The sequence below is a fragment of the Artemia sp. Qi Xiang Cuo genome, chromosome 14 (assembly GCF_049724085.1).
Source record: "Artemia sp. Qi Xiang Cuo chromosome 14, ASM4972408v1, whole genome shotgun sequence".
Lineage (NCBI taxonomy): Eukaryota > Metazoa > Arthropoda > Branchiopoda > Anostraca > Artemiidae > Artemia > Artemia sp. Qi Xiang Cuo.
The window spans coordinates 38,581,653-38,603,122 of NC_142807.1; the positions used below are offsets into that span (position 1 = coordinate 38,581,653).

The 21,470-nt window shown below is 33.9% G+C and overlaps 1 protein-coding gene across 1 annotated transcript in view; it reads left to right on the forward strand.

Moving 5' to 3' along the window:
* The window catches only part of LOC148944442 (TBC1 domain family member 30-like), a 175,222-nt gene that overhangs the window by 81,937 nt on the left and 71,815 nt on the right, over positions 1 to 21,470 (forward strand). The window contains exons 3-5 of the mRNA XM_089099930.1: positions 4,219 to 4,384; positions 9,631 to 9,802; positions 15,870 to 15,975. Coding sequence (XP_088956056.1) covers positions 4,219 to 4,384; positions 9,631 to 9,802; positions 15,870 to 15,975 — 444 coding nt within the window. The remainder of the gene's footprint in view (positions 1 to 4,218; positions 4,385 to 9,630; positions 9,803 to 15,869; positions 15,976 to 21,470) is intronic.

A 21,470-nucleotide genomic window follows, 5' to 3' on the forward strand; every position in this document is an offset into this window, starting at 1 on the left:
CAGAATAAATAAATGCTTTAACAACATCCTTTATCGGATATGTCGGATAAAATAGACAAAATCTAAGTAACAGAGTGAATACATTTTTTTATCAACATCCTTTTCTTGGATACTTAACGGATATTATGGATACAATTGACAAAATATATGTATCAAAGTGACTATATTCTATATCAACATCCTTTTCTCAGATACATAGGATAAAATTGACAAATTCTAAGTGTTAGAGGGTATAATTTTTTTATCAACATCCTTTGGGAGATACATCAGATAAAATTGACTAAATCCAAATTTCAGAATGAATAAATTCATTATCAACATCCTTTGTCGGATATGTCACATAAAATTGACAAAATCTAAGTATCAGAGCGAATATTTTTTTAACAACATTCTTTGCCTGATACATCGAATAAAATTGATAAAATATAAGTGCCAGAGTGAATAATTTTTTTTATCAACATCCTTTGTCAGATACATCAAATAAAATTGAAAAAATCTAAATTTCAGAATAAATAAATGCTTTAACAACATCCTTTATCGGATATGTCAGATAAAATTGACATAATCTAAGTATCAGAGTGACTAAATTCTATATCAACAACCCTTTCTCGGATACATAAGATAAAATTGACAGAATCTAAGTGTTAGAGTGAATAAATTTTTTTTATCAAAAACCTTCTCGCTCATAAGTAGGAAAAAATTGACGAAATATGAATCTCCGATTGAATAAATTAATTATTAACATCATTTTTTAAACACGCTATGTAAAAAAGGCAATATCTAATTTTCGGAATGAATAAAGCCTCTAACAATATTCATTATCGGGATATGTTGGATAATTTGACAAAATCTAAGTATCAGAGTGACTAAATTCTATATCAACATCCTTTTCTCGGATACAATGGATAAAATTTATAAATTCTAAGTGTTAGTGTGAATATTTACTTTTCTTCAACATCCTTTGCCCGATACATCTGATAATAATGACACAATTTAAGTATCAGAGTGATTAAATTCATTATCAACATTCTTTGTTGGATATGTTGGATAAAATTTACAAAATTTAATATTCAGAATAAATAAATGCTATAACAATATCCTTTATCGGATATGTTGGATAAAATTGACAAAATCTAAGTATCAGAGTGACTAAATTCTATATCAACATCCTTTTCTCGGATACATAGGATAAAAATGACAAATTCTAAGTGTTAGAATGAATAAATTTTAAAAACAATATATTCACTCTAACACTTAGAATTTGTCAATTTTATCCTATGTATCTGAGAAAAGGATGTTGATATAGAATTTAGTCACTTTGATACTTAGATTTTGTCAATTTTATCCGAAATATCCGATAAGTGTCCGAAAAAAGGATGTTGATAAAAAAAATGTATTCACTCTGACACTTAGATTTTGTCAATTTTATCCGACATAACTGATAAAGGATGTTGATAATGAATTTATTTATTCTGAAATTTAGATTTTATCAATTTTATGTGATGTATCTGACAATGGATGTTGATAAAAAAAATTATTCACTGTGACATTTGTATTTTATCAATTTTATCCGACATATCCGATAAAGGATGTTGATAATGAACTTATTCATTCTGATACCTAGATTTTGTCAATGTTATCCCATGTGTCTGTTATCCCACTTTCATACAATCCAATTAAAAATATTAGCGAGCTCTGTTTCATCCCTATTATTCAATCACCAATTAAGATCATTCAGAGCAGAGTTATGCCAATAGAATATCTTTTTCGCAAATTGAGTAAGCATTACGCAAATATTTAGCCCCTGACGGCTAAAACAAGCCCACGGGGGCGGAAAACAAGCCCATCTGGCAACCCTGCTGTAGTGTTGCCTTAGTGAAGAGCCATATGCCTTCCATGTAGTTATTTTTATTTCTTCCCCCCCCTCCCTGGTCAATTTTTATGGAAATCATAGCCTTAGAAACTTGAGACCTCAAGCGATTGTCAATTAACATTTCCAGTGCTCTTTTTAAGCGCCGAAAGTAATTGGTGGCCAACCGGCCCTTCCCCTCTACTCAGTCTTCTGTAACCAGCTAAATTTGCTAAAATTGCCAAAATGTGTGTGTTTCACAACAATTTTTGGTGATTAAGTAAAAAAAAATGCACATGTCGCAGCTTACGCCGTGATACGCCCATAGCCCGCTAAGTGTAGTTGGATTAGTTTTATATCAGTTTTTGTTTGTTTGTTTTTTGTATCTGGTTATTTCAAACTTAGCACCAGTCTTTTGAAACGAATACGGCAAAAAGATGGTCCCGGTTAAGTCAAACTTCGCACAAGTCTTTCGAAACAAATATGCAAAAATGCGGTCCACACTTTTTGTTAATTCTTCTGCCTTTTTTAAAAATCCTCATCATTTCGTTCATAACAAAAATAGAAAATTGCATTACGAAAGTGCTACAAATTGAAGCACGTGCTACGGTGCTACACTTCATGAAACAGTGCTAAATTAGTTCTTTTGGGCTAAAGTCAAACAAAGTTTGCCACTAATCTAACTCTACTTTTACCTTGATTGCTTACCCTTGGTTCATCCTAATCCGCTTTCTCGCAAAAAACAACCATTTTGCGTGATCTGCCAAATTGCATCTGCTTTTAGCTGCAGGTTTATTTGTCATAACGGTTAAACCGCTGTGAACTCTTTTGATTAGCTTCTAGAGCTTAATATAGCTTAATCTAGAGCTTAAAATTACTATAAAGAGTACCGATATTGCATTTCGGCTAATGCATAAACGGAAAGCTTTCATTTTTTTAAACAGTTTTTTTTTCAGCCGTAGAAATGTGCATAAAATTTACACATTGATCTAGGTGTCAAACTTTTCAGCCTCTAAGAAAATGTAGAGCCCAATTGGTCCTTAGTACAAAATATATAGCCCGTAAAAAAAGTTTTTGAGCTAGAATCTTTTTCCATAATTATAACTCTGTTTCTCCATAGTTAAACTAAATTCTGAAAGAGAGACGTAAGTTGTATCTAATCTATTTGTAATTTTCTCTGTGAAATTCTAAACCCGTGCGTGTACTACGCAGAAAGGACCTTGCTAAAAGAGGCAGCCACAGAAAAAATAATCTAAGGTTTGGACATAAAACCTCACCTATCTAATATCAACCAAAACCTATTCACAAAGATCTTTCAAATATATCCCGAAAAACATAAATCTGCATATAATTAAAGTCTTGCCTTAATCTGAGCAGCAATTGGAATACGAAACTTGACATCTTAAGTTCCCTTAAATTAGCGCTATTCTGTTTGCATCCTACCTAAACGAGAGTGTACTTGCAGAGCCAAGCTGAAATCTATTCCCTAAGCAGAGAGCGATGCAGAATAGCTTTCCATGCGTTAAAGAGTTTTGATGCATAGCCACGGCTGAGCCATGATCATTTTGAAATCTTCGTATGGTTTCCAACTTTCAGTCAAAATGAGCCCATTTTTTTTAATCCCACGTTTCCGCCCCACGGCCGCTCCGAGATTCAACCTGCCCCTGGCGGCCAAGACAAGCCCATGGGGCGAAAAACAGGCCCATCTTGCAACACTGTCTAGCCTTAAGAAGCATAGGTGGCGTTAGTAGAACCCACCTTCGTGGCAGTTTCTGTTCGTTTTAACTTTGAAAGGCAATTGGTAAATGAACCTTGCAATTTTCTACTGGCTATATTTTTTGCTTTTTAAAATGCCTTCAGGAAACCACTAACCAAGCTATAGCATAAAGAGTGAAGGTTGAATGGGAGGTTAGTCCATCCCATGTATAGGGTATTTTTGTTTTTTATGTTTTTTTTATTATTTCTGTTTTTACTTTAGGTTTTACACCAATCTTCAGTGTTTTTGGAAAAATTGTTATTTTTTTTCGCGAAAGATTGATAAACCCTTGACATGTTCCAATTCCATCATTTTACATGGTTTTTAAAGGTAATGAACAATGTCGGTAATTTTGCAAGTTTTGAAGACAAAAAAATATAAGCTCTTCTCTGTAGAATAGGCCTTATATCGGTCGGGAAAATTGTCAAAACAGGTAAAAACCGGTTAATTTTATATGAATTCTGAAAGTATTTGTAAAAATTATTATAAAATCCATGGGTATTTAGGTTACGATAGTTCCGGCTCTTGAAGGATGAGCATACCCTTCAGCATGTTTCTTGGGGACTTGAAATAATGTTTTCAAAATTAATACTAATTTTTTGTGCTCTTACAGGTTATGGTATTCCTAGTTGAAGGTGTTCTACCTGATGGGTACTTCGGAGAAAATCTACGAGGGTTATCAATCGATATGGCCGTATTCAGGGAGCTTCTGCGTCTTCGTCTTCCTGAGTTATCAGCACATCTTGACTTATTACAACAAGATGGTGCTGACACACAAGGTAATTACCATAGAGCAGGCTAGGGGAGCCCCATAGCGACGGGCCAAATTATCTCCGTGAATTGATGTCATCCTGTCCTTTTAATCAGCAATTTGTATGTTAGAATATACAGCGGCATAATAGAATATTTACGCACAAATGGAAAAATAAATAAAGGTTAAAATTTCATAGCCACTTGTTGACATTCTAAATAGCCAGTTTTCAATCTTTGCGCTCAAGTTGTTATATTTTTCCTTTTTTTCGGATTTTAAACTGCTTTTCTATTTGATGACAGGCTTTGCTCAGTACATTTCTTGATTAAACGTACCTTGCTGATTTTACTTTACTATCGTGGTTGATGAACACATTCATTTTATGGTGGGTAACAAATTTATTGTTAAATTTAGGTTGTAAAAGTTCTGAGTTGAGTGCTTCAGACTAGAATCAGTTTCTGCTAGCTTTCAGAGTTTAAATATAAATTTAAAAGTAATTACTTTATAACCTGTAGAATATTAGCTTCTTTGGATATTTATACCATAAGAATGTAGGCCCTACTCTGCTCTTCGGGTCAAGATAATTCAGAAGAATTTTGAGATACCACGTTCCGCAACTCTCGAAAGACCATCTCTGCAACCTACTAGTTTTGAAAGTCAGACTGCGGTGCGATTACATATTTGTCCCTAAACATATATGCGTTCCATGCTAAAAAAGGAAAAGAAAAACGGATGTTATTGACTATTTGAATAGAAACAGTAGCAGTTATGTAGTACTTTCTAGTTGTAAACTAAACATAAAGGGATCACGTGACAGTTTTGAGAGAGGGGGTACTTGAAGCCTCAAAGTATGTGTTTTTAGGCTCAAATTTGTAATTTTTTTTTCTATGAGAGGTCCTTCAGATAAAGACAGAGATGGGAATTTGCCCTCAAATTTAGTCACCTCAAATATTAAAAGCTAGCATAAATTGCATAAAAACATAGCCTTTTAAAAATCAAAGTACATGGTGATGTTGAAAATTAAAACGGACATAAATTATTCTACGCATGAGAGGACTGCCCTCCCCTCAACTCTGATATTTATGCTAAATTTTGGTTTTTATTTTTATCTTAGTTCTTTAAAAACGACTGCTATAACCCAAAAGCTAATTATAAAAAAGAGTTAACTTTTCTTTTCACAACAAGCTATCAAAACTTGTGTTTTTATTAAGATTTTAATGAGCAAGACGATATCTTAAAGGCTAGATTATAAATTGAAAAACTCATGGTAATTTCTGTTTGACTTAAGTTTGAATTGACGATTTCTACTCATTTTAGGTTTTAATATTAATGGTTAAACTTTTTCTTAAGAACACTTTTTTAATGTATTTTTGAGCTTAACTTCTCTTTGCCTTTTGACTGACACGATCTTATTATTTGCTATTTGTAGAAATATTAGTAATGAGTGTTTTTTTTTTACTTTTTTTATTAAGAATAAAAATGCTGGATCGTGATTAAATTTCCTTCGATTACACAGTCAGAACTTTCTGTCGATCTTAATTTGTTTATAATATTGTTTAAGTTACCACTTCCGAAATTTTGCTGTTCCAGTTTGGGTTGTGTTTAATAGTTTAAAAATAGAATTTTACAATTAAATGTCCGTAAGCTTAAATAAAATATCAATTGGTCAAATAGTCAAAAGTTACAAATAACCGCAGAAAATAACCTTTCCCTCTGATGTTTTAGCCAGGTTGTTAGATTGGAAAAAAATTTATTCAGTCATGATTTCCGCTTATCAAGGGAAAAAAACTGGAAAACCTACGATATGAATCTTTAATGAATAGCCCTACTTATACTCAAAGATTCACTCCTGGACCAGCTGTTGTTAATCTGTCCTCTAGAACGCTTGAACCAAAGGAAATTCAAACTCTCGAAAAAGGTTCAAAATTCTCTTTTCTTCCAAAATAAGTTCCTGTGGCAGATTTAATTTCCTCTCTAGTCTTCTTTGCACAAATATTATACATCTATTTCCAACCCAGACGGAGTTAGGGGTAGTCTTATTGATACCCTTTACAACAACAACAAAAAAGCTTAATTCTCCCGCCATTATAAAACCGGATAATTCGTTTGACATAAAAATTCTATCTGATCTCCGCAAAGACCCTTCTATTATTATAACTAAAGCAGATAAAAGCAATTATCTGGTTGTCATGGATACGACAGATTACGATACATAAATTTATCGTAATTTATCGTAAAAATTTATCGTAAAAATATATATAATATATATATATATATATATATATATATATATATATATATATATATATATATATATATATATATATATATATATATATATATTATATTACCATTTAGTATATATATATATATATTACCATTTAATAGAAGCTTACCATTTAATAGAAGCTTCAGCAGCAGGAATAGATTGCGAGATCTTAATGACTTTGGTTAAACTCTGCAACAAGTTTTCAATATATTTCCAATTCCGTAATTCTTTTTACGATCATATTTATGGTTTACCGATGGGTGCACCTCTCTCCGGATTACTTTGGCGAGCCAGCATAAAGATGCTTTATGCTGGCCAGTGAACCAATATAAAGATGATTTGTTGTTAGCTACAACAGCTAAAAACAAATCAAAAACGCATCAAAAATTGGTTTATATTCATTTATGTTACGTTTTTACGAGTCGGACAAATAATTTTTGGGGGAGAGAGGGTATCAAACCCCCGTAACTCCCCTCTCCCCCCTCTGGATACGGCCTTGATATAGAATAATCATAGGCCGTGCAATAGCGCTACCTAAGTAAAGAGCGATGTGGGCACAATGTTTTCTTTTACACCAGGCACCTTCGTATCGAAGGAGTTGGCGTAAGAACTTCAAAAAGGACTCATTCGATTAGAAATTGAAAGTCTAGTACCATTTTTAATAGTCGAAAGTGATTGGAGGGTAAGCAATCCCCCTCCCCTGCCCACCATTTTCCCAAACATATCCAATCAAAATTTGGGATAGTCATTTTGTTCAGCGTAGTTTAAAAGTCCCGAAATTATGTCTTTGAGGATGTCAACCCCCTTACAGCCCTCAGTGCAAGGGTTGTAAGTTATGCCCTGGGGGCATACAAGGTTTTTAATGAACGGGTGGTTGTATAAACTTTGGATCTGATAGAGCTAATTGGATTGGAAATCGGATTTTTAGTGCTCTGTTATAAGTCAAAACTGAATGGAGGTCAATCAGCAACCCCCCCCTCCCCTAAGGCCTATTTTTCCCCAAAACACATCCGATAGGAATTCTAAGAGAGCTATTTTGTTCAGCATTGTTTGAAGGTTTAGCAATTATGTCTTTGGGGATGTCAACCTCTCCACCGTCCTCAGGACAAGGGCTGTATGTTAGGCAATTCATTCATTGTTTACACATAGTATATGTTATTGAGAAAGGTATGCAAGTTTGAACTTTGCTTCCCAAGAAGACGAAGGGCATTCAGGTAAGCCTTTCAGACAATGTTGAGGGGAGTGTTGAACTAAATCCAATCACGTTATGTGTATACGGATTGTCAAAAGGGTATAACACGGGAATAACTGAGTAAATTAATTTGGAAATTTCAAGAAATGATAAGCAAGATGATCCAAAAGGCAATATTTGCATGCTACTAATACTATTGCAACTACCACCAGTACTACTACCACACTACTCCATTTACAGTATTGAGGGGCAATTTGAACTAAATCAAAGGACGTTGTGTACATGCACATTGTCAAAATAGTTTATCTCAAGTATTGATTTGGGTGTTAAGATGGAATTTTCAGAGAATGCTTAAAGGGAGATCATCTCAACAAAAGGCAATATGTGCACACTACTGCTAATACTACTGTTACTGCTAGATTTACTACTACTACTACTTCTATTGCAACTACTCGTAAGGCTAAGAGCATTGAGATGAAGATTTCAAGAAGTATATGAACATACAGGCTATCAAACACCGTCTGTATGCAGGTTGACAAAAGGTTGTTACAGCAGAATCTTACGAACAGCAGGAACGGCTGATGGTATAAGCTGAAACTTTTAGCGTGCGTTGAAGGGAATGTAAACAATATACGTTTTAAATGTTTTCGCTGTCTTTACTTTCCTAAATAAAAATTACCAAAACCTTAAGGAATAAATATCAGTTTATGTCAATTAAACTGACAATCCACGGTAATTTTTTGTGTGTTTTGTGTGTTTTTTTCTGTAAAGCGCTAATTATGTTCTGGTCTTGAGAAGGCATTAAGGTTATCGGCCCTACTCATGTTAATTTTTGCTCGATTTAAGTTTTACTCGGCTATTTATTGTAATTTCTGTTCGTTTTGAGTTTCAGTCATTAATTGATAGTGATTTGTGGTAGTTTTACGCTCGGAAGATTATTGAACTTTATTTCTGCTCATTTTTGGCGTAATGGAACTCTTTACTTTTCCTTAAAAAAATTGTTTTGTGGAAAAAGTTTTTAAATTAATAAATAGCAAAGATTAAATAAATGAAAGTGGTTATGCTTATTGGTATGTTGTACCGTGTCTTTTTATATTCCAAATGCGTTTTTCACATAATTTATGCTCTGTTTCGACATAAAATTTCGCAGATCGACATTATTGCTGAGGTTGCACAATTGGTCAATTCTCTCAATTTCTCAGGAAATTTCTCAGGAAATTTCTGGAAAAGTATATGTATGGGACATGGCTTTTAGAAATGAAAAAATTGCACAGTTGAAAATTTTTGACTTTATGTATGGCACCGTTGATGTACTTTCAGTTTTGTTAAGCCGGCCAAATATATAGCTCTGATATAAATTTGATTTGTCACTAAGAAGCTTTGTACATTAAGATTAAAAAGTTTCAAACCTAGAACAGGGTGGCTTAGGTCTCACCCTGCTACCCAGTTTATATGAAATTGTTACAACGTTTCTGACATTTTCTCCATTTCTAATAATGCCTCTTTGATTTTTTTAAAACTGGAACGAAGGTTTTCAGCCCCTTGGAAATAGCTTGCCTTCAATTACTTAATTTAATGCCGTTCTTATATCAATAGTCAGAAACTAGTGTTTTCTTTTGTTTTTTGTTTTTTTAGTCGTAATTGTTGATCAGTAAAAATAAAATTCAAAATGGAATTTAAGAACTATTTCTAGTTTCAGTAAGGCTATTAATGTTGTCATTTTAATATGATTAACAGGTAGAGGATAATACACTTTTGCCTGTTTCTCTTGATTGACACTATCATTTATAAATATAATTAATTCTTATTCTAGGAACAACATATGAGCCTCCTTTGACAAACGTATTTACAATGCAATGGTTTTTGACACTATTTTCAACATGCTTACCGAAGGATTCAGTGCTCCGAATCTGGGACTTGATTTTCCTTGAGGGAAATGAAGTTTTGCTACGCACTGCCCTTGCGCTTTGGGACTCGTTAGTCGAGTGAGCTCTATTTTCCTTGTTATTGTCCTTTTATCATTAATTTTGCTAGGATACCTTGGTTAAGGTGGTGTAACTAGAGAAAGAGCTTGGGTCGTAAATTAGACGACAGGTGTGGCCTTTGGGCTTCCTTAAACGTCAAGAGAAAGGATGAAATTCATGTATTTGAAGAGATTCTTTAAGATTTTCTTTATGGTACCTTCATACAACTTGGGAAAATGATCTTCAAGCATCTAAAAACAGCTGTTGTGCCAAAGGAAAAAATTCTTGTTTGTTTTCTTTTTTCTCGTAGAAAAAGTCCAGTTGACCGTTTCTAGTAGGAAACATACATGAATATATAAACTCTTTTGTTTTTGTTTTTCATTATATTCGATAGCAGGGTGCTACTTGCACGTGAAAAGCTTGTTGTATAGTAGTGTGAATCGTTATATTGCTCATTATCATAATGTGAATGCAACTTTCATGGTTGTTTTTGCTGGCTGATAGACCGTTATAACAGTTTTTCAGATGTGGCATTAAAAGGTTAAAATAAAATTCAGTTTGAGTTTTTTTTATCGTATTTTAAAGTACGACAACTTGTTTCAGCAGTAGTTATACCATAATTACCCACCTTTAATTGGCATCAATATTATCAGAAATCCCATTTTAGTTGTGAATGTACCATAATTTAGATCGTGCTTGCAGCGGTAGCTGCAACCTAGAAAGGACGAACAATGGCCCATAGTAACCACCCAAAATAAAAAAAATACGTTCTAAAAAAGTGACAATTGAGGAAAGATTGCCATTTCTAGCTGATACAGGAATGGTAACTATTATTCTGATTAGTTTTAAAAGTATAATGTTATTTGGAAAACAAATTTAAGAGAATTTCGAACAATAGCCTGAGACCCCTAAGATTGGCACCGGATCGGAAAAAAGTACACTTTTGGAAACACCATGGCCGGAAATCATTTGAAGGAAACCTACAGTACCCTAGCTTGAACAATAAAGAAAGTCACTTTTTTGGTTGAAAAGCACTGATACGTCCTCTTTTTTCTCCTTCTTTTTATCAGCTGCTAATGGGACACCAGAACATCATAGAGAGCTGTGTAAGGGCTCATGTTAAAGGAAATTGCAACATCTAGGCGGTTTTGTAATTGACAAGAGATAATATTTAAAATAAAATATTTTTTGACGAAAAACTGCATCGCTTTTAACAAACGAAGTAAATCGTATGTATAATCCTTGGTTACAACGATAAATGACGTGACAGTAAAACTATATGACGAGGCATGTTAAACTGGGGTTCATATTTTACTAGACCAGCTAAGAGAAATCTGAAGGCTTTTTCCTGTGTGATATTTCTGATCAAGGTCACCCCCTTCTTTGAATATACTAAAGAAAGAGCATATTTTAGAGGCTCTTTGTCCTAAAGATTTTTCTATATTTCCCTGGTTCAAAATGGGGCAAGATCACAAATGCTCCTCGCTTTGGTTGGGCGGTATCTGAGGCCTTCAGCCCCGGCAAATGAACTTTTTACGATTAAATGTATTTTTTCATTAAGAGAAGGCGATGAACGAGGAACTCATCAAACGGTTCGTGGTAGCGAACTGTATAGTAAGAACGACTCGTCTCAATAGTAACAAACACTCTAAAAATGATCGTATCGACCCAGTGGTCCTAGAATGTCACGAGAAGGCCGATTTAAGCGGATATGAAAAGTTCTAGTGCCTTTTTTAATAAAAAAATAAAAAAAATTAAATCGTCTGAATATTAACAAGTCTGCATCAATCCGGAGAAACATTAAATACAGAAATAATGAAGAGTATCGTCAAAATTACATCAAATCAGTCTCTTGGAAATTACAGTAAAGAACGAACCTTAGGCCATAGTAAAAGAAGATCATTAGAAGAACAAACCATTGCAGACATTGGAGTTAGTTATCCGCCTGGTTCTTTGGGAGTCGTCTCTTACTACTCCAAAGAAGAAAAAGCCGTAGGCTTTTTCCTGTTTGTTATCTGAGTTTGCAGAATCGGGTTTTCAAACTGTTCGTGTTAACAAAGTGTGTATTAAGAACAACTCGTCTCAATAGTAATTACATTAAGGCACGAACTGTAGTTCCTTGTAACAAAAGTAATAAAAGTTACATTAAGCAACGATCTGTAATTATTAATAAAGAATGAACACTAGCTTATAGTAACTGAAATATTAATTAATAGTAGTACCCTGAGCTTTAGTGGCAGTGTTATCATCGGTAAACTTTTCTAAAGTAGGTATTATTATCAATTCAAAATCATCTCTGGTAATTATAAAAGCTGGGTCTGTCCCGGAATTGAACCCGGTACCTCCTCCACCCGAAGCAGAGATCATATCCCTAGATCAACAGACCGATATTTTTATATAATAAAAGACAATCATTAGAAGAACAAACCATTGCATATGTTGGACTTAGTTAGCTGGGTGATTCTTTGAGGTTCATCTCTAACTATTCCAAAGAATAAAAAACCTTAGGCTTTTTCTGTTTTTGCATTAAAAGAGGATCATTGGAATAACAAACCATAGCATAACAGTTCGTCTCTTACTATTTCAAAGAAGAAAAAGCCGTAGGCTTTTTCCTGTTTGTTATCATTGCAATAAAGAACGAATATAAAGTTAATGTAAAAGGCACTTCAATATAGTTACATGAAGAATTTATATAGTTCATTATAAATAGGGAATAAGTTTCATCAGAAATATCTGAAAACTAGTTACAGTAAAGAATGAACTTCAGCCCATAGTAACTAAATTAAGATTATAATTTAAGACTCAAACAAGTAACTTCTTTACTTCAGTGTGAAATACTGGCAGCGTTGGTTTGTAGTTACAGTAAAGAACGAATAGTAAAGCCCGTAATAACATTAGTAAGAAACTAAAAAATTGTAATAATATTTTACTTCCCTAGAAAAAAGGCATCATCCATTTATAATGAGCAGAAATTATAATAAAGAACGAAATCTTGCCCATAATAACTTAAACGTTTTATATAAAGGCTGTATTAAACAACAAACTATTGCCCATAGTAAATGATAAATTTAATAATAATTACAGTAAGGACCGAAGCCTATCTCATAGTAACTGGTGCAACAAGGAAAAGAAAAAGATATCTGTGGTATATATGATTACATGAAAAGATGATAATTGGAATAACTAACCATAGCATACATTGGAATTAGTTAACTAATTAATTGTTTAAGGTTCGTCTCTTAATATTTCAAAGAAGAAAAAGCCATAGGCTTTTTCCGGTTTCTTATCATTGTAATGAAGAACGAATAAAAAGTTATTATAAAAGGTGCTTCGATATAGTTACGTAAATGATCTATATTGTTCATTATAAATGGTTACAGTAAGGAACGAACTTTTGCCCTTAGTAACCAATATCTTGTCAAATTAACTAATGAATTTCTTCATATTATGTTTTTAAAATAATTCCCATACCAGGATTACAACCCGAACCGGTCCGTTAAAAGCAAACTATCCTAAGCTATTATTCAAACAGGTCATGGTAACGAACTGTATAGTAAGAGGAACTCGTCTCAGTAATAACCGGAACTCTAAAAAACGGAATTTTAATATTAATAGATGCATCAAAAGAATCAGATTTTTATGCTTATTTTAAATATGTAAGTTTCATCAAGTGTACTCATATCCATCAAAAGTTACGAGCCTGAGAAAATTTACCCTTTTTTCAAAAAAGGCTAAACATCCCTAAAAGTCATAGAATCTTAATGAAAATCACACCATCAGATTCAGCGTGTCAGAGAACCTTACTGAAGAGGTTTCAAGCTCCTATCTTCAAAAATCTGAAATTTTGTATTTTTTTGCCAGAAGAATTACTGTAAAGAACGGCTTGGATAGGAGTGATAGTCTTAGTTTAAGAACCTTTCCAAACCGTCATTTCAAATTAAATGAAATTTGTACAATAATTACATTGAAGAAAACCAGAGACAACTCTCAGATCACCTTATGAGAGTAAAGAGCAACATTATGGTTGCTGTGATAGTTAGTTTTCTGTGTTATAATGTAATACACTTTCAGAGACGAGCTACTTATCTTTCTTATCTATTTCATCTAGCTTCCAAATATCCATTCTAATTACCTTGTGACAGCATAGTATATAAAACAGCGCCTGGAAACTTTCTGGATGAAGGTTTCATCCCGCCTGTTGCAAGGGATTTCTCTGCTTAAAAGTGCATTATTATGCAACATAATTTTTTAGTTTTATCGTTTTTTAAAATAAGCTATTAAAGATTTTCAGATTAATAAAAAAAGAAAGATGTCTGAGACGTATAAATTGATGCAGTCATTTGTATCAAGCTTTAATATAAATAAAATATTCAACATGTGTGATTGTTTTATTCCTTCAAGTTCCTAATGTTTGTAGCTTTTTTGGATATACAGGCGGAATATTCAGAGTATCTTTTTCTTTGTTAATTACATACCGCATTTTTGACCAATTTTCTTATTTCCTCTTATTGTTTTCTTTGGACGATTTTCTTTTTAGGATTGACATATCTCTTTTCCTTCGATCAAAATTGAATGTTATTCTTAAAGTGGAAACATTTCAATGTCTTCTTTATCTACTCAACCAACAGTTTCTTATTTAGGAAACTAGGTTCTTATAAAGAAACCATTCCAGTTTCCTTCTGAGGGAACCGTGTTCTTGAATAAAAATTTGTATAAAATTCCTTAAGTAAAATTGATTTAAAAAGAGACAAGTCACTTCCTCGTCTGGTTCAAAAAGATACGCATGAACCCTCCCCTCGATAAACAACCTCATTCCATGATACTCGTCTATGACAAGTCAATAAAAACAAAAAGGTTTTCGATCATTTAGCTGATGCCCAATATATATAGAATAAATATTTCGTTTATCAACCAGGTTTGCCTGAACGGAGATACCTTTTACTATTTACTTATAATGTACTTAATGGTCTAAAATAATTAAAGTGGTACAACTTGCCATTGAAACATTTAATATTTATCTATAGTAAATCGAATTAAAGCGGTGTCTGATCTCCTCAAAAGCTGGTTGTTCTTGTTCATTTTCTATTACACATAATTTTTTTACATATCTATACTTTTCTCATATACTTTATGTATATCTTCTTTTCTACATACGTAATCTAAAGTGGAGAAGGAAAAAACCAATATTGTCACCTTCTGAAGAACACTGGTCAGACATTTTTCGCGAGTTAACCATCTCTCGTTCAAAAGTTCTTTTGTTAAATTAATTGTATAGGATGTGTTGAAGATAGAGTTTAGAAAAATTGTCGTTCTAAGGCCGTATACTGAGCAGCAGAAGAAAACATCTTTCTCATTGACATTTCAACTATATAGGATGGAATTCTGCTTCTGCTCTTTCAAAGAGATTATAAATGAAAAGATAGCAATATTTATCCAAAAAAGAGAAGCAACTAACTACAAGTAGTGAACAGTTACTTGTGACAAGCACAAATCGCTTGTAACTACAGAAGGTCACACTTTTGTATCCGTTAGAAAATTATCTTTTTTGGACCTGTAAGTTTGTCTAGTTGTCATTCTAAGAAAATATTATAGTTATGGGACCAGAGAATCCTCGCACAGTTGGACTTCTGGATTTCAATCTAACTTCAATTTTATATTACTGTCTACTACTACTGGTGGAACAGATTCAGATGATCATCTCTGACATAAACTTATTTCTGTGGTATAAGAAAATAAGAAGAAAAAAATACAAGACGAAACTGAAGCGTTGGTCATGCAACACAAGTAAAGTATATAGGAGCAAACGTTATGGCAAGTAATATGTGAAAAACCTTACAACTAATAAACGGTAATATTTATTAAATTTGAATAGATTTTTAGTAACACGAAAGCTAAGCTTTAATTTAAAAGTGTCGGATTTAGGGGACGACATTTTTCTCATATTTAGGGTAACAGATGTTCATTTTCAGTTCAACGTGGTTCTTTACCTTTATGTGAATAGTTGTTGTCATTTATTAACTGATTACAAATACTGTTACAAACTTTGGTAACATTTTATATTTTCATCTCGTATACTTATATTTTCTAGTCGTATACTTGCAGTACAAAGTGCAGACGAATTTTACAGCATAATGGGTGTTTTGGCTCGAGAAATGGCTGAATTTAGTTCCTCCGACACAAATGATCTATTAAAGGTAAGAAACTAAAATATCCCCATATGATATTTTTAAATATCAGATAAGATGAGGAACCTGGGTTTTCAAGCTACAACATAATTTATGTTTAGTTGCAAAAAGTCATTATGTTTTCTCATGTTTTCTAATGCACGTCTTGTAAGAAACAATCCCCAAGGAATGCTGACAGAAGCATAATAACTATTATTTAGGTTCAGAAGATTAAGAATTTACAATTTCAAAGCCACATTTTTTTAAATTTCGAAAAGAGCCTAAAACCTCTAAGAACTGGCGTGAAATCAAAATACAACTACACTATTCAAATTGCCATCGTTGAAACCATAGCTGAATGTTTTCAGCCTGCATCTTGTAAACAAGGATAATCGCTTTTTTGCAGTGGGTAGCAGCGTAGTAGTAATGCTTCTCTCTTTTTCCCTTTTGGTTCAGTAGTGAGATCAGGCTACTGGAATATCGTAGAGAGATGGTTAATGGTCCAGAAACCTAATGCTTGTGTATTCATGGATGTTATGAATTTTCCTTCGTAGCTCTAGAGGTACCATATAAAAGAAGAAATAGCATTTTTTGGTGCTATTTCTAAAGTGAAGAACGTTAGAAAACATGAAAACTACACCATTGAGATTATCATACTTGGGAACCTTAGAGGGTCTTCTGTCTCCCGTCGTAGTTGCATCAGTACAAGCAGCCTAGTCAAGAGCAAACCACGGTCTTTACTAGCCTAAGTCTTAAAATGTATTTTCAAAGAAGCATCTGGGGAAAAACCTCACACTTTAGGTAATTCGTTTGAAAGCAAATTTTTTAGAACTATGTACTCCATGGCTAAATTACATGATTAACTCAATGTAATTTTGAACTCTTGCCTCCCTCCTCGTCATGACAAAATGATATTTAAGTCATCTGGTAAAACGCATGTCACTCACAAATCATGGCTTTTTGACAGCAGGAATGACTATGGTGTGGCTCTGGTGTCAATGTTACCAATTATATGTAGGAAGATAAATAAGGTGTACGTATTATTGATTGAGTCAAGTAAGGAGACGGATCTTCTTAGTGATGTGTCTTTGCGGCGAAACACTATTCCTTTAATACTCCTTGAGAAGAAATCCTTTTTCGATCTAGCAATTTTCTCTCTTTGTTTTTTCTTATGTTGCTCTTTCTTCTTCTATGACAATTATGATGCCTTTCGTTTCTGTCCTGAGTAGACTGATAAGTTATGAGGTGGCTCTCAACCTTTTTAAGTCTTTCCTACTTTGTTGAGATTTCAACTTGTCACTGAGAGATCGTGCAGTGGATCTGAGTTTTCCTGAAACATTCTTAAAATATTTGCCAGAGCCCCGATCCTGCAGCGTAGAGGATGCAAAATCTGTGACAACCGGGACAATGTATTTGTTAGTTATGGGTAGTGTAGAGTAAAATAGCCAAAAAAAAACAACTGTCAAGACCATACCCTGACATTGACGAGCCATCCTTATAATTGTCAATTCTATGACCGAATTGTTGTGGTCCAAGGTTAGCAACAGAGTAACCAGTATTAGGGCAAACGAATTTAGTTTTTCTATTAGCCCTCTCGAATTATTGCTAAAGGGTCCCCTAGTTCTGTTCTTATTGTTACTGGCAGAGTTCCAAATATGCAATCTTTATGGGGATATATTTGAGTTGTTCTATATTAGAATGATGAGTGTGATCTTGATTGGTTTTGCTTTCAAGAACACGTAGGAGGGAAACGTTGCTATTCCCCATTCTTGAGGTCTCAACGAATGAAGCATAAAGAAATATACGGTAGTCTGATGAGAAACTGCGTGTATAGTCTGCAAAAATTACACGCTCCATCTCGCTGCTGCTGCTAGCATTTTTACCGTTGATAGTATTGTTTTTAAAACCAAGAACATCTCTCAGATTATTGTTAAGAATAATCATGTTATTCTTAATGGCGGAGCTGATGTAAATGTTTCCCTGTTCCATTGAACAGTTGAATTGAAACGCACCATTCTTATGAATGAAGACATCTATTGATTGCATGACAAAACTTATTGATACTACCAAAATATTTGCAGGGTATAGCGGCAAAGGGGTATTCTTTGGAGTCAAAAATATGTACCCATTCCTGGCTAGAGTATGGCCAATCGTGAGGCCTAACTTTGTACGTATGTTCACTTCTTTCTCAGTATTATATATATATATATATATATATATATATATATATATATATATATATATATATATATATATATATATATATATATATATATATATATATATATATATATATATATATATGTATGAATATATATATATATCTACTTGAGAATACAATCAACGAGGGCAACTTCATAGTTTCCTTCAAATCATTATACAGATGGTCAAAAACATCGGACATGAGTGTCACATAGAAACAGTTAGGATTGGGCATTATGTATGTCTCAAACTGCTACCCAAGAATCAAAATCAGAGTAGTACCCAAGGCAATGAACTAGCAGCTATCTCTTGCCTCTGTGAGTTTGACTATTTAATATCTTTTCAGTCTGATAGATTCCACTATCGTTTTTGGTCCTTTGAAGTTCAAAGGCATAAAACCCACCAAGAATCTGTTCATCTTTGATATCATCATCTTTGGTATCATATATAAGACAGTAGATCGCGGGTTGAGTCTCTAACACTTTTGACACTTTAAAAAGTTCAGAAGTTCAGATCATAATCAGTTACCCTTTTCAAGGCCGTGAGTAGTTTGATTGATTTGAACCGTATCGCCGACACAGAATTTCCCCTTTTCTTTTATTCCACTTTCATTGGAATATTTTTTGATAAAAATGTTAACTGTATTGTTGTTACGTCGATGAACCTCAAGAGGACTAAGCCTGGATAGAGAGTGATGGGGATGTTGATAGTAAATTTGCATGATTTTTTTCAGGTCGTGAACAAAAGCAGCTGTGTTTCTGAGTGTACAATATCGTGAAATGAGAAATAAAATGGTTCTAATCAATTGCTCGACCATTGCAGCCTTTATTAGACTATGACTGTGATAAATCGCTGCATTATATTTCAGCAATACCTTCTTTACATGTGGATTGACCAATTCCCTTCCTCGATCCGTTTGGATTTTTCTATAGCAATCTTGGTCAATAATAGTTTATTGGACTTAAGCAATTATAATCTGATTCCTTTTACCATCAATTTGAACGTGTCCACTTTCCACGAGATGAGTCAAGAGTCTTTTACTTTGCTCGCGATATGATTTTGGCAGTAAACCTCCAACACTCGACAAAACTTTGGCCAACGTTGGACTTGCATCTTCTTCTTTTTGTTATCATTGTTGTTGGTGATTGTGATGGTGGTGAGTGTAGTAGTTGTGATCGTGATTTTTTAGAATTTTGAGCCTTTTTTTTCAATGTTTCTCACATTGATTGGCTTTTCTCTGTAGGGTTTTTGTCTATCCACTTGTCGAAGCACATTTTGAAGCATAAGTAGTTTTGATCGTCTGCAATATTCTCATCATTAATAAAATTGCTGAGATTATCTTCAAAGCGTTCTAGTGATCAAAGGAAAAGCTCTATTTGAGTCAACTTGTAACATACAGCCTTTTTTCTCTGAATTACTACTATCAATACTAAGGTAAAGTCTTTACAAGTCCTGCAATTATTGGCAATAAAAGTGTAAAGAAGCTTCCGCCCAGATGGAACAGACTTTTTCTTTGGATTCTTAGATCTTTTCCCCCTCTTTATGACTGCTAGGGCATGCTCAGTGGATCGATGTTGCTGTGTCTGTTGCTAAGCCACTTCTGGTATTTGAACTTTGTTGGGACATTTGGGCCCTTTGGTTTCAGAAAATGTCCTTTTTATAAATTTAACTTCATTTATCTTCAATTTCCATATCTAAACCCCGGTAAAGCCTTTAATATGAGACGCCTGAAGGAATCCCCTAACTGTCTAATGAGTGAAAAACCAGGTGAGCGAAGACTCATACAGCTTAAATTAATAGCCCAAAAAGCTTCAAAGGATGCTGGAATTTCATTTGATTCGGCCATTCTTCGCCTTTAGTCAGAGGTGCGTGCAAGGAGGCGGGTCGAAAAGTTTTTTCATTAATTGTAACAGTTTTTGAGTTCTCTACAGTTCTTGCGTTCCTCTAAATACGTGAAAGTGAATACGGTAAGAAAGCTTGTCTTTATAATGACTTTTTTCCCCTCTGGGAAATAATGACTTTTAATGACTTTGTATTTTTGACTTTTTAGCCTAGGTGCAGTCCGGGAGCATACAGCGAGGCTGAATTTGTATTATTTGTAGCAGGAAAAGAGTTGCGAGATATACCGTCATTTATTATATCGACAGGGGGTCCGTGACCCTCCAAGGAGATAGCTAGAAATATTAGTAGTAACCCAGGTTGGGCACCCTTAGCCTAGAGTTTGGCCTTTTGACCGTTTGATCACGTTATCATACCCTGGATCAGGGGATACCGTAATTGGATATTAACATACTCTATATTTACGGAACAATAGTGGTAACCACGGGTATTCCATTACAAAATTTGGCGCCAGCGAAGCTTCCCCTCCAGTAAGCGATGTAGCAACATTTTTGTGCTAATATCTGGTGGCAGTCCTAGCTTACCACACCAAACAAACATTGCCTTCAGTTGAATTTAAAACTAGCTCTGATATGAGATTTGTTAATTCACTGTGGACACCGTACTTGAGTGTTGCCTTCCTAAGTGCTGGTTTTGAATTGCCTAGGACGGAAATTAAATGCCTGTTTTCATGTACAGTTGTTTCTTGAGTGTCATGATGTCAACTAACGACCTTTTTATATTTCACTGGAAGATATAGGTTAATTTCATTTAGAAATATCGGTAACTACACGCAAATATTCGGGTACACTCTGATCAAGATCCAGTAGAATGTAGCCACTGTGTTTATTTGTTGCCGATTTGTATGCTGAAAGCAAGAATGTGGGAAACGGGGAAATTTTTTTTAATTAGTCTTAGGGGGGAACTTGAATCACGAACGACTCTGTAGATAATATGGAAGGTGCAGTTGAATGAAAGTGTTCTTATTAGCTTGCCCTAATGGAAAAGATTGTGTAAGACAATAGTTGCGGGAGTTTTCACGGTGAGAGTTTACATTAAACAACTCTAGCATCTCCTGGGATTTTTGTTCAATGGATTCAGCTAAATCCTCAATAATCAACCGAAAATTTGGCTCAATAGTGTAAAACACATCAAGCTCTTGTATGAACTTTATGTCTCGTGCAATAGCTTTTATCTTGTCATAGAATTCTTGTCATATACTATAGCAATAGTAAATTTCTCGTGGATTTTTATAAAAACTTTTTATTACGATTTTAGATTTTTTTTTTCGGCCATAAGTATTGTCTTGCCAGACATTGATGGTCCACAAAGAAACGATTTGAATGGAGTTTTAAATTGGTACATATTCCCCCGTTAAAAATCAGAATGCAGCTAAGTGCGAAATTCATTCGTCTATTGAGTAGATAATTTACTATTTCCTATAT